The following is a 15043-nucleotide window of genomic DNA, read 5'->3' on the forward strand; positions in this document are numbered from 1 at the left end:
CAGAACATTGGCAAATCTTTTCTTATCTGCTTCTCCTCTGGCTAAATAAACCTGTCGCCTAGCTTCCCTTCTGGCAGATTGGTACAATTCCCTGCTACCACCGTTCTTCCAGTCCTTCCAAGCCTGTTTCTTTTGTCTAATAGCCCCGTCTACATCCTTGTTCCACCACCACGTTACTCTGGGTCGAGAGGGGACTTTACACCAGCCACAGATCTGGTCTGTGGCTCTCAACAGGTTGTCCCGCAGAAATCTCCAATTGTCTTCCACGTTGTATGATGCTATATCCCCTTCTATTTCGTCTAAAATGAATATCTTGTGCAATGCATACAGAAAGGTAGTGAAAAATATTACTTTGAAGTAAAGTGATTGTGATTGATGCTATTGCCACCATTATAAGAAAACTTTAAATTGAACATGTGAGGATAGTATCTCATTGACATTTCATTCAAGATATGCAACTTGTTTAATAAACTACTAGAGTAGTTAATGTAACATTTCCTTTTTCTACACATGCTTATAAGTTTATTTGGATGTTTCTAATGGGTTGCTTTTGTTTGAACATATTGCTCCTGCAAATGTTGTTTTATTTTGTCCTCTGTCCCTGACATTCCATCCCTGACAGGGATGGAATGTCAGGGACGGAGAATAGGATAAACCCCAGCTATTCTTTCCCGTTTGATCAAGAATTTTCTGTTCCTTCAGATGTTCACTTCCTTATAAATATTTTCTACTAATTTGCTGCACAAATTTGGTTGAGATTTTAAAAAAAAAATTACATCATACTGATAATGAAGAAAATATTATCATTGAATCTTTATCTTCTAAAATCTTTCTTTCTTTTGAGACACAACAAAATCTATGCATTTCTTTTTGTTTTTTCCATAGGTCGGGTTCCAGAAAGTATGCATGCCTTTCAACAACTGAAAGACAAGGTAGACGTTAATTTGGGTTCAATCCTGGCTCTAATTTATGGTTACAAGAAGTTAAAGAATAATAGTAGGTGGAACTTTATTCTTCTTGTAAAATAGTTTTCCAACAATTAATTCCTTTTTATTTGCAGAGCACTCAGTGGTCTAATCATGATTTTTTTTCATCATTGTTGGTTTCTTCTCACCATACAAGACCTTCTGAACCTGGTTTGCCAGCCAAGAAACTGGGATACTCCTGTCAATTCAACCAATGAAGGATGTGTAGCTAGTTGTGTAGATATGTGTGTGCAGTGAAAAATGAGCATGGTATTATGTTTGTGGATCTTTTATTGAGGGCAAAGTACCAAATGTGTTTGGCTTTATGATGATATGGATCAAAGAAGAGTACTTTTTTTCAGTTCTAAGTGGGTTAGTATTGCAAAATCTGACTAATCTATTGATTATAACACAGGTTAAAGCTAAAAGTTCTCAGAAATCTTGTGGGTTGTTAATGGTACTTAATTTTGGTTGCCCAAGCAGGATTTTATTTCATGCATTCATGTTGTTGTTTAGTCTCCACATCAGCTTTGACTGACCAGACCAATAACAAAGTTGTTCAAACCTGACCATCCTGTCTTCTTGTCATTGTGTCTAGAACAGCATTGTTTATGATTACTGCATGTGATTTGAGGAAGATATGGTTATTATTTCTAGCAAGTTGAATGATCACATCAAAGCTCCCTCATTTCATACAGAGAGATAAATCATGAACTGAATCTAGTTAAAATTACAGATCTACAAAAGAAATGAATGTACTTTGCCTTTCAGTATTTTTAGGTTTTATACTTTTCTGATTTGTATACTGAAGGGAGAAAAATGAAGGAAGTTTATAAACATGTAACAGTATTTTAATGAGGGAAGTTTATAAACATTTAACAGTATTTTAATGAGGGAAGTTTATAAACATGTAACAGTATTTAAATTTTTATTATCTTTCATTGTAGATCGTGAAGAACTACAAGAACTTGACCGAAAACTAAAAGAGGAAAGAAAGCAGGCTGGTGAAAGGGTGTGTTGATTAAATTTGGTTTTTATAGGATTTTAAGAATGGAAGTAATACAGGAGTGCTTATAGCAGTAAATGAAACCTGCAATTTTCAAAAAAAGATGTAAACTATATGAAAATATTAATAACTATCTACATTGATACGAATGTATATTTTGGTATGTTTGATTCTGTGCATTGTATATATGTATGTATGTGTGCGTGTGTACAGAATCAAGTATACAGAAACATTAGCATCGATATAGATAGATGTTGATATTCTCATATAATTTATTTGTTTGTCTGAAAATTGCATATACTCACACACACACCCAATGTCTGATGAAAGCGTATCAAGACTGGTGCTATGAAAAGAAAACTCCAGTGCATATCAATTTCGCATTTAATCTCCATCACAATAGTTCCCTTCTTATGCCACACACTTTATCCAGCATTGTTTCCATTGATGGAAGCACTCCTAGAACTCTCTTGAAATCTTGTTCCTTTTAAGTGAAATTTGATGTTTGGAAAGATTCTTGGCCATAATAATCTTCAAGCCATGTCTTTTTACATACACACACACACACACATACTTTCTCTGCCATAGTCACTGATGGAACCTCTGTGTTGTGGTGAGATGACCACACTCTACACACATTACTTCCAAGCATTGCTGTAAACAATGGGAGTAAGTGAGAACTCTTTTAGTGCCTTTTTAACTTAACACACCGATTTCCACTCATTTGCTTATTTATTTTTGCTAAAATTTTCGTTGCGACTTTCAACATTTTCAATAGACGTTGACTCTGTCCGTTATTGGAATTGCGATAATGTTTTTTCTTGGTGAAGAATGTACTACCTACTACTAGTTAGTAACTTCAGACTAAGAGCAAATTAATCTGGAAAAGAAAGATATGGAAGCTCAAAAGTCTATTGAACAGTCACAGATATAGAGATGTTCTAATTAAAGCATCAAACAAGGAGGAAGAGACAGATGTAGAACATAGAGGTTAACTGGAAGTTCTTACAGGACAACCTATTGAGGACTACAGACCAAATCTGTTATCGGTGCAAAGTTCCAACGAGACTAAAGATGACATGGTAGTGGAATGGTGAAGTAGACAGAGCCATGAAAACAGAGACTGGCATGAAAGGATTGGAAGAATGAGGGTAGAAGAGGATACCAAGTAGCTAAAAGAGGAACTACACAATAGATTTGTTTGGCCATGGGAAGGGCAAAAAGGAGGAGTTTTGCCAATGTTCTACAACATGAGGACCAGAGGCATGAACTGATCTCTCTCTTAAAAACACATGTCACTTATCACTCGCTCTCGCTCTCTCTCTCTCTCTCTCTCTCTCTCTCTCTCTCTCTCTCTCTCTCTCTCTCTACTAACGCCCGTTCCCTCTTTCTTTACGGAAATTGCTGAATTGATGTAAACAAAGACATGTTGACCAGCTGACTACTGGTTGATAATCAGTAGGGAAAGAGGTAGATAGAGAGAGAGTGTGAAAGAGATAGACAGAGAGAGAGATGGGGAAGGGAGGGGGAAAGAGGCTGTCACTGACTAACGTCCGATTGTCAAGCGATTGTCAAATGATTTGGCATTTAGAGAACTTGTACCGAATGATCGCCGCCAGTTCTTCTCTCAGCACATACTATGTCATTTATGCACACTCACATTGCACAGCCAATGGAGCATTCTCACCCACCTCATTTTCCCCAGTCTTTTCCTGTCCTCTGCTTTTCAGGCCCATGTCTCACTACCAGGCAACATTGCAGTTCTGCTGCAAGTATCATACAAGCTGCCTTTTATTTTGTGGGAAAAGACCTTGGTTGCCAGTAGTAGTAGCTCCCTGAACTTTCTCAAACCCTTTCTTACTCTGGCTACTAAAGTTTCAGAGCAACCACCTTCTTTGCTGATAACATCTCCCAGGTAACAAAAGCTATTAACTACTAATTAGCCATCCAGGCATTCAAGGTACTCTATTTCCAGTGTGTTGACAGAATATACTGCTCTACTGCATCTGTCACATAGGAAGCTTAATATTGCTCTGTTAGTCTGCCAGTGATTCCACTCCATCTCTTGTGCATCCCAAGTTTACACTGGGTGCAGCCTTTTCTGTAGAGTGAGCAAGACCATTTCCTCAAAGACACCAGAGTTCTGTCTTCTTTCTTACATACTAAAACCTTTGTATGCGCATGTATTTAACTTGCCCCTTTGGTGAGTTTGTGTGACACTGCTGAATTGTTGGAGTGTTTTATCAATAGAAACTTCTTTTGCTCAAATGGGTTTTGTTTCTAACAATTATTGTTTTTATTATACATTACTGTTGTACTGTATTAAAAAGTAGTCTTTTTCTTCAGAGTCTTTTTTATGCTGGAACTTTGCTGTTCTTGATTGAAAAATATGATAAATCAAAAGAATATCTTGACAGAGCACTAAAGCTGAATGAACAAAATAAGCAGGTAAGTTTTCTCAGAAAGCTGCACTGTTTTATTGTTGCTGTTTCTATTGCTGTTGTTTCTTCCATATCGAGTCTCAGCTATGTATCAAGATTCCTGCCATATTCAAAGCTATATATTGTGACACATGATTATTACAAAGTGAAAAAATCTAATTTTGTTAATAGAAGAAGTAACAACTGCTCAAATTTCTTTCATACATTTCTTAAATCTAGCTATAGTACTCTTGTTAAGCTTGAGAATATTTGTTTAATGTTGTGTGATTGATGCTCCTAAGTCACGCAGTCATGAAAAATAAAGCCTTTTACTTTGTTGATGATAAATGCTTATATATAGAATCATTAACGTAGAAGCTACTTCAATAAAATGTGCTAATATATTTACCCTTGTAATTTTGGCTCTCTTGCTCAATCAAGCTCTGTAACTAGAGGTCGTTTTCTGTCAACATGTGAAATTTCACTATAGTGACCAGAAAATTCCAGGTGTAAAATATTGGGTCATTCCATAAATAATGCAGTTTTTTTTTTATACTTCTTTTATTTTTCAAAATTAAGATAATCTAAAATTTACTTTCCTTCATTTTCTACAGTGCTCTTCCATCTATCTGGTAGTCTTGTAAGGCCCCTCTTCTAAAATTTACTTGTCTGTGACGAAAAATGCTCCTCCTGTACTGTTCTGACCTCATCTACAGAATTCATATTTTTTCTGTCGAAATGATTTTAAGACTGTGGAATAAGTGATAATCAAATGGGGCAATGTCCAGCAAATATGGTGGGTGGGGCATCATTTCCCATTCAAACTGCTCTAGCCTTTGGAATGTGGCTGAGCATTATTCTGATGGAAGAAGACCTTTCGTCTTGAAACCAAAGATGGTCGTTTTCCTTCAAGCGCTGACTTAAGCTTCTCACAGTAGATCTCCTTTGTTATCATTTAGTTTGGGTTTAAAAGTTCAAAGTGGACTAAACCTTTCATACTGATAACAACACCTTACCTGGGTGAAGGCCTTCTTTAGCCTGGGGTGCCGGTGTTTCTCCTTTCCCTACCCACTGTCTTTCACACTTAACATTTTTATAGAGAACCAATTTCTCATCACCAGTCACTATTTGGTCTAAAAAAGATTCTTTCATGAGATGTGACACCAAGAAGAGCACACATTCATTCGCTGCACGCAATTAGACTCGGAAAGTTTGTGATGAACCCATTGACCCAATTTGCAGACTTTTCTGATGGCACACAGGTGTTGATGAATGGTTGAGAGACCAAATTCAAGTTTTTCTGCTAGTTCATCAACAGTTACGATGGGATTTTGTTCCACCAGGGTTTGCAAGACATTCTCATGAGCTCTACAGATCTTTCAGGACGAGGCTCATCTTCTAGGCTGTAGTTTCTGACTTGAAATTTCTGGAACCACCATTCACACTGGCTTACGCTTATTGTCCAATCTCCATATACTGCATTAATATTCTTTGCACTCTTTGTGTTGTTGCCTTTATTGAACTCATAAAGCTAAATGTGCTGAATATGCTCCTTTGCCACTTCCATTATAGCTTTGAAAAAATAACTGTTAAAATCGAACTGCACTCTTCAAAACTTGCACTAAGAATAAGGACAAGGTAAAATTACTACCTGCTTTTATAGCAAGTTGATGCAGGTAATTTATCTCATCCCCCTCCGACTTTTAGTTCATGCAATTGAAAAAAAACACATTATTTATGGGATGAGCCAATATGTTTTGGTAAAACATCAAAAGTCAGTCAAAACAAGTTATAAAATGAAGCAATAATCCAGAAACCTCAAAATAAACTAAGTAATAGCTAAGTATTTATATTTGTATGGCAATGCTTATCATGCAGAAAAAGATTTCAATTCAATGTGAAAATCAATCATCATCATCATTTAACATCCATTGTCCATGCTGACATGTGTTGGACAAATTGACTAGGGCTGGAAGGCTGCACCAGACACCAGTCTGATTTGCCATGATTTCTACAGCTGGATGCCAACCACTCTGAGAGTGTAATGGGTGCATCCTTTTATATATTCTTCTTTCCATAACTAAGTATAAACATTGTTGTTCCACTTTAAAAAGATCAACATGGCATGATTGTTTTAGATATAACTAATTATTGTACAATGATGCTTCAGCTGAAAGCTAAAGAGCTGAACTTTCACATGATATTTAATAATAGAAAGGAGAAAGTCTCATGCAATTCTAACCACATTGTTCACTCACTACATTAGATTGAGCCATTTGGCTGTGAGTGGATATTAACATACCACCATAAAATATTAAGACACTTGTAGAGAAAAATATTTTAGTGGATGTGGTTTGGGATAACAAGTTAATGGTTACTGAGTTTAAATCCTCAGTAGGCATTTTATTATCTCTGGGCAAAAGACTTAATTCTTCATTTCTTTGTTTACCTAGTGAACAGGAATGGGTACCAAAACTTCAGGGAAAGTTACTTGCAATATATTAAAATCTTATCCAGGGGAGATTGTTTCTTATCTATTTAACACTCCAGAAACCTGAGTTAATCAAGGTCCAAGAAACGATTTATATTTTATTTAAATGCACTTGAGTTTTTTTCAAGGATATCTACAAGTATAGGAGGCAACTAAAGAATTAAACTAAAAAGTATAATTTTTTTTTTTTGCTTTGTTTTTTATAAAGTGTTGTAAGTAAATGTTCCTTGTATACTTTGCTTTTCTAGTCTTTAGCACTAAAAGGTTGGTTAGAACTGGAATCTGGCAAAGACCCACATGGTAAAAGGGCTTTCAAATATTTTGATGAAATTACTCGAATGTAAGTGCATTTTAATTTTTGTATGATGAATATCCAATAGAAAAAGTAAATATTGTAGAGCTGGTGTTTAACTTTAGAATTCTCAGCAAAATCAATAGTAGTATCCAGTGTTTTGTGAGGAATATGAAGATAAATTGACAATTTTAAATTAACAAAATTTAATGTAAATAGATATGTTAGTAGCTTCAAAATTCAGATACCATGCACTTCGAAAAGTCAGGTATCTCCCTTAAGAACTGCATACATCACAAAATTAAACATTCTATATAAATAATAGCCTTTGCAATGAGATCATCTACTGTCTCTATATGTGTTTATTTATTGTTACAAATGCTAGTTTTCTTGTGATGGGGAAAATAATTTGAGTTCTACATAGTTGCTTTATATTTCTGTCACTACAATTAATCACGTACTACCAGCTAACCACAATCAATCTTTTTAATGATTGTACCCTGACTTAGTTTGGCTTTAATCTCTTGAAACTTGGTCTTTATTTAGATTGCGATATAATTAACATTTACAACTATAAAAAAAAAATTAAAAAGAAACACTTGTTGATGACTCTAACATGTATTAGCTACTATTTAGTCTGTTAAACTTTGAACAATCTGAATCACAAGCAACCAACCCTGGGCAGAGGGCTATCTGTCCTTGCAAACAATTTCCCTACTGTTATTGGCATAGCAGAACATTATAGCCTTTTGTTTTACTTCAAATATGTTTTAACATACCAGCTGGCTCTGATTGCTTTGTTTGTCACTGAATTTGTAAGATCCTATGCTCAATGCAGAGTGTATGTAATGAATATAGTAGACCTGGTAAGCAACAAAGCAGATAGAAATATTGGTCTGCTTTCTGATCACAAGCTCTCATTTAATTGGGTTTTGGCTCAAACTTCACAAAATTGAGTGTTCAGGTAGGAGTAAAAAGCAAGTTTGTTTGTTTATTTATTATCAAACTTATCCATTGACTCTGGAGAGAAAACTTCAGTTTAATGTACTACATTTTCATGTAATTAATTTGATTTGATTATATTCTCGTTTATTTGTTTCCTTTGCTGTTAAATATTAAACTACAGTTTAAATTAAGCATTAACCACACTAATTCACCACTACTTTAGTTTAAGAGGTCTCTATGACATGGAGGACATTGCTTTTTCTTTAGGCTCCTAGGCATGATAAAAATATGAGAATCTTGGCAACATGTCATGAAATTCAATTAATTTAGGCTACATTCTATTGATGGAAACCAAAATGTCATTCTTGTCCAAGACCAAAATGTTGGTTCCCTATTCATGTGTCTTTTGCTGATAAGAACAATTAGGAAGGCATTCCTGGTCTTGTATTTTGTTTGGTAGTGGTACAAATCTGAATGCTGTCTTCTATTCTGAGAATGACAGAAGGTCTTTTCTTTTATATATTCATACAATTGTTTCTCTATTTCCGCAGGTCTGATGGTGCTAATGAGGTCAATGCCTTTTTAGGTTTGATTCGATGTTTTATGGCCCGCTGCAGCTTCAATAAGGCATTAGAAATTGCTAATCAGCTCATTGTTGGTCGTTCTGACTTTCTTCCAGCCCTAGAGGAAAAAATGAAGATACAACTAGCGTTGAAAGACTGGGATCAAGCAGTAGAAACTGCATATCTGTAAGTTCTCACTTTTCAAGTTCTGCTTTTTGTTTTTATAATTATTTCTTTTATTTATTTAGTAATTTTACTCCATATTTACTTGTTAGGTCAGTCAATATTTAAAAAGAATAACTTATTCAAATAGAAATTACTATTCTTACCTAAAATTTTCCTACCTTTTTTCCCCTTCTAATTTGAAGAAGATAATAGCAACAACATTCACATCATCATCATCGTTTAACGTCCGCTTTCCATGCTAGCATGGGTTGGACGATTTGACTGAGGACTGGTGAAACCAGATGGCTACACCAGGCTCCAATCTGATTTGGCAGAGTTTCTACAGCTGGATGCTCTTCCTAACGCCAACCACTCCAAGAGTGTAGTGGGTGCTTTTACATGCCACTGGCATGAAGGCCAGTCAGGAGGTACTGGCAACAGCCACGCTCGAAATGGTGTATTTTACGTGCCACCTGCACAAGAGCCAGTCCAGCGGTACTGGCAACAAACCCGCTCGAACATCTTTTCACGTGCCCAAGTGCCAGGAAGACGATGTTGGTAATGATCACGCAATGAAAATGAATTTTGGAATGAATAAATTAATTTTCTGTTTCTCAGTTATTTCATTTAAAAATACTCTAGAACTTTTTTATAAATACAAGAACTGTTACCCAGCAATATTTTTTGAAGAGGTGTCACCTTTGCAGCATATCAATTGCAAATCATCTAAACTTTTACAATATTAATATTCAACCATGTGAAAAAATTTAAGACTATAACTTTGAAGATTTATATGATAATTTTTATTGATATTTGTTCTGGTTGTGTTTCATTTATTTTGCTACATTTCAGGGCTCTAGATATAGATCAGTTCAATATTGAAGCATTAACCATAATTACTCTCTATCATCTGTGTTGTTTAGGAGACTATAACGAAGTAAGTGTGATTTTTCACTAATTTCATATATTTATCATCTTTAGAAAGGTTAATTTTATAAGCTGAAAAGGTCATTTTAGAATGCTGGGTTACAGAAGACTGGTTAATAAGTCATTTGAAAAGATTGCCATTATATTATACCATATTGAAGATAATGAAAATTTACTCTTCTTCATTTAAAAGCAGTAGATACATGATGGAAGGAGATAAATAAGAAGTAACGATAGCGTGCTAGAACAAAAGAACAAGAAGACTGGCATAAGAAAGGAAGGATACAGACAGTGGGTCATGGGAGGGGGTGAGTGTGTGGATGCTTTCAGGGGTGATAAACAGGTGGAGGTAGAGGTTAACGTAATGAGTGATGAAGAAGGGTCGGGGGTGCAGATGATAGGAAATACTGATAATGATCAGCAAGGTCGAGAGAGGAATCCTGATGATTGGGCTACCCAGGATTTTCTTGCATCTAGCCCATGTCTGCACAAAACTGGAGTAAAAACCAGACTGGATTATTTTTATGTGCAACTCCACTGTCCCCCAAGACAAAAGGAGGCCAACAACAACAAGTGGGATTGCTATAATTGATTAAGCTTCTTGAAGGCAGTGCCATAACATAACCAAAGTGCAGTAACTGAAACCAGTTAAAGAACAAATGAAAATTGATAAATTTCATATGTATTCTCCATGTATTCTACTCAACTTCATATTAATATTACAATTTCTTATTGCTTTACTTGGTAGGCTTCAGGATATCTTGAGAGGTTGCTGAATAGCTTGAATAAAGTTGAACAGTCAAGCTACTCCATATACCATAAGAGGGCATCACTTTTCTCCCGAATTGTAAGTGAAGAATTTTATTTTGATTTGTAGTTGCATTCTGTTTTAAGAGAAACATTGGACCACTTAGTAAAAAAATAACTGTTTACAGCAAAACAGCTCCCATTGCATACAATGTATTACTCAGCATGTCTTAAGCCTGTTTTAAAGCAGATACCTTTATCTCTTCATAGTTTGAATGTATATTCATATTAATATTACAGCCATGTATCGTGGTTAAATTCATTTTGCAGCCACATTGTCATGAGCTCAATCTCACTTTACAGCCCCTTAAGTGTTTCCAGCTGTAGCTCCCAAGATGTTCTATCAAATTTTGAGAGTGGAAATTAGTTGAGGTAAACTGTGCTGAAGGCTGTTTTATATATATATATAATGTTTGTGGAGGCGCAATGGCCCAGTAGTTAGGGCAGCGGACTTGCAGTCATAGGATCGCGGTTTTGATTCCCAGACCGGACGTCGTGAGTGTTCATTGAGCAAAAACACCTAAAAGCTCCACGAGGCTCCGGCAGGGGATGGTGGTGAACCCTGCTGTACTCTTTCACCACAACTTTCTCTCACTCTTACTTCCTGTTTCTGTTGTACCTGTATTTCGAAGGGCCAGCCTTGTCACACCGTGTCACGCTGAATCTCCCCGAGAACTACGTTAAGGGTACACGTGTCTGTGGAGTGCTCAGCCACTTGCACGTTAATTTCATGAGCAGGCTGTTCCGTTGATCAGATCAACTGGAACCCTCGACGTCGTAAGCGACGGAGTGCCATAAAAAATATATAATGTTTATCAAGTGCTTGTTAATTAGTAAGTTAAAACTCTATTTCTCTCTCTCTCCAAAATATTTCAGTGTGGCCGCAATGAATTGATTCTACAACACACACATACATTAGCCCAGTGCTCTGTTGAAGAAGGTAACTGCAATGCTGAATACATGAGGGAAGTAGCTTACCAGTTTCTTCTAAGTGGAAAAATCAAAGAAGCTATGGAAAATTACAAAGAGACAATTAAGCTGGATGAAACCCACCTACCTGCAGTCACTGGTATAATCTTTCATATGATTTTATTCAACCAGCAGTTATGTCATTGCTCAAGTTAAAAAATAACTTTAATAAATTATACTAGTGTTTAAAAACTTTTGTACTCTTGCTCCACCTTTGGAAATACATCATCCCTCACATTTTGACTTTCATTAGGATTTCAGAAGGACTTTTATAATGCCTAAGAGTATATTTTAGACCAAGCTACATGTTAGAAAGTGTTTGTTTTGTTTTCTAAGCATAATCATGTACATACTGCTCAATTTGTATTGTGTTTTGTACTTGAAAGTTCTGTCAAAATTAACTTATGCCAAAATACATTTGTTGATAGATTATATGACTGAAAAATAGTGGGTTTTTGTTATTAGAGAAAACTACTTGGCTCAACAAAGTTTCTGTGCAACATGCATGTGGTCATTTGCATTTTGAAAAGCCACCAAAATAAATTCTATATCAATTATCTTGCTCTTGAATCATCTTGGAGAACCTATTTCTTCCACAATATCAACCTGCAACAGGGTAAGAAATCTCAATAAAATCACTTTGAAATCCTCCAGATAGGCACCTATTTATTTGGAATTCTTGGATTGAAATAAACTTTAATGTATAAAGAAATGTGGCAATAATTTCTGTGAAAATAAGAAGCTCTGTAAATGTTAGAAGAATGGATAATCAATCATTGAATTTTGTTATAGGACTTAAAAGTGTTCACTTCTGGTCACAAGTAGACTCATTATCATCTATTATAAGAGAGCCTTATTTTGTCACAATCAATTTTTTTCCCAAATCATTCATCAAAAAAGCAAACACACTCACAAAGAAAACACAAGCACAAAATAAGACCATGGTTTTAAATCTTTTGTTCCATTACATACCAATAATGTGGAAGTCTAGAAACCTCAGGGCTTGATGAAATCATAAGCATAGCCCTAAAATACCCACAGCCTACAGGAAATGATGCACTCACTATATCCCTAGAATATAGAAACTGAACAGAATTAATTCTAAAAACTAGCAATAATTTAATTGAATCAGCATCACACAAACTTCAATATTTTTCTCAGTTAATTACTGGAGAAAAGATAGTTTTCTTGATCTTTGTAAAACTGCATTATATAATGTCTACTTTTCATTCCCTCTAATATTTGAACCCTACAGTCATATTTCTTTTGGTTTGTTAAATCTTAAGTACTATCATTATTGTCTTTTAGGTATAATTGAATGCCAATTGCTTATGGATAAGATAGAAGATGCATCTCATCAGCTGGAGTTTCTTAATGAGATTCAAATGAGTATCGGTCACACTGCTGTAAGTTGGACATATTTCTAAAAACAGTCAGTTCACATGTACTCACAGCTTTGCTAAATTGTTAATGACGTTTGTGTTTTCATTAAATTTACTACTGAGATTGACAATATAGATTATCAGTTTGAACGTTCCACAGTCGTCCATATACTGAAGATATTAAATATAAGATAAAGATAAGTTTGTGAATAGAATTTCGTATGTCATTATAATATAGTTTATTAAACTCATTGTTAGAAAATCTGAGCCAATTTTGTTAAATGTGAGCTATCATGCAGTTTATCTGAAATAAATTCTCACTTGATCTCTTGTTTCATAATTGTTATATAGTATCAGTGCAAGCTGGCTGGTTTTATTATTTGTGCTTCCTCTTATATCATACATGTGTATTTAGACTAAAAGTATCAGTTCTTTGCTGCTTCTTAAAAACATTCCTTCAACATTTAAAATACAAAAGAAATTTGTTACCATTGTAGTGACGTCATATGGCGCCAAAGGTACAGTCGCCATTGCTGCGTTTTTGTCCACGCATGCGTGGAGTTCGACATCTAAACGTTCCCGCTTTTTTCACTCTCTTTTCCCGGCCGGGCGGCTATGAGCATGAACGTGTCAAGCTGTTTCTCCATCTTTCCAACTCTGGGGACAGCTCACATCAACATTCCAACGTCTCAGCAACCATGCTCTCTCACAGAAGGCGTCTCAGCAACCAAATTTAAAGCTGCCTATTTTCCTACATAAATAAATATTGTTGTGTTGATAGTTCGGAGTCAGCGTTACGTTGTTATTTAGAATTTAATATAGGAAAGCAGGTGTACACCTAATGGTGTATAACCACTTTCCTATACCCTTATCATTTTTAATTTCTTGTCCTTTCTTTTTGTGTTTTTAATTTGATTACTTTAAATATTCTGTATTATCGATTATTTGTAGGAGTTGTACTATTTGAGTGCTGTTCTTGGGAAAAAGAAACAGAACAAAGAAGACAATACCATTGTGTTGTTAAATGAAGCTGTTAATAAACACTTCTCAACTTTCAAGGTACTTTTTTATTCTATATATATATATACACACAGGGTGTGGATGGTATTTGAGGACACATGCATTTTTACTCGTTATTTTATTTGACTAAGTTTTATTGAACTTCTGTTTCAGAAAATAACAATTACAGGCTTTATGCTTCCTATTGAAATGAAAAAACACGCTGTGATTGTGGCTTTGCAGGCTAAGCATGGGGACTTAGAAATTTCTCATTTTCTGGAAGTTGCAAGATCCTTTGTCCACAAGATTTGGTATCAAGACGTAAAAGTCATTTCAAACGCTTGAATCTATCAGAACACTTGAATTTATTCAGGAAGTTAAGCAAAATATTGAAGACAATCTAGGAAAATCAATGAGGTTAATTGCAAAAAAATTTTGTGTGTCAGAAAAAACAATCAGAAATGTTGTGTATGAAGACATCAGATACGAATCTTATGTGATGAGGAGAGGTCAATTCATGTCAGAAGAAACAAAACAAAACCGTTTAATTAAATCCAAAAGACGTTTGAACAAACTTAAAAATCTATCAGAAAATGGTGTGATTTGGTTTTTCTCGGATGAGAAAAACTTTGACCAGGACCAGAAAACTAACAGAAGAAATGACAGATGGCTATGTGCAGACCCTTCTGAGGTTCCAAGAGTAATGCACACAAAATTTCCTGCAAATGTCATGGTTTTGGGCGTCGTTAGCAATGAAGGACATGTGATGCCACTGAAAACTAAGGGACTTTTGCTTCGCAGAAAATGTAAACAAAGATTTTACTTTTGCTCAGGTATTACTAATGAAAACATATGTAAATGACATGCACATACATAAATACACACATACAACAGGTTTCTTCTCAGTTTTTGCCTACCAATTCCACAAACAAGGCATTGCTTGGTCCAAAGCAATTGTAGAAAACACTTGCCTAAGACACCACGCAATGAAACTGAACCCAGATTAGTTTCATTGCATGGTTGTGAAGCAAACTTTGTAACCATACCTATGCCTGCCTATCTCTCTCTCTCTCTCTCTCTCTCTCTCTCTCTCTCTCTCTCTCTCTCTCTCT

At 35.4% G+C, this 15043-nt stretch overlaps 1 protein-coding gene across 1 annotated transcript in view; it reads left to right on the top strand.

Annotated features, from left to right (window-relative positions):
- Nucleotides 1-15043, top strand: part of LOC106872545 (tetratricopeptide repeat protein 21B) — a 72398-nt gene that overhangs the window by 6946 nt on the left and 50409 nt on the right. The window contains exons 3-12 of the mRNA XM_014919572.2: nt 886-996; nt 1913-1977; nt 4318-4419; nt 7131-7222; nt 8671-8868; nt 9700-9784; nt 10523-10621; nt 11458-11650; nt 12859-12956; nt 13884-13991. Of these exons, the coding sequence (XP_014775058.1) occupies nt 886-996; nt 1913-1977; nt 4318-4419; nt 7131-7222; nt 8671-8868; nt 9700-9784; nt 10523-10621; nt 11458-11650; nt 12859-12956; nt 13884-13991 (1151 nt within the window). The remainder of the gene's footprint in view (nt 1-885; nt 997-1912; nt 1978-4317; nt 4420-7130; nt 7223-8670; nt 8869-9699; nt 9785-10522; nt 10622-11457; nt 11651-12858; nt 12957-13883; nt 13992-15043) is intronic.

This window comes from Octopus bimaculoides, chromosome 3 (genome assembly GCF_001194135.2).
Source record: "Octopus bimaculoides isolate UCB-OBI-ISO-001 chromosome 3, ASM119413v2, whole genome shotgun sequence".
Classification (NCBI taxonomy): Eukaryota; Metazoa; Mollusca; class Cephalopoda; order Octopoda; family Octopodidae; genus Octopus; species Octopus bimaculoides.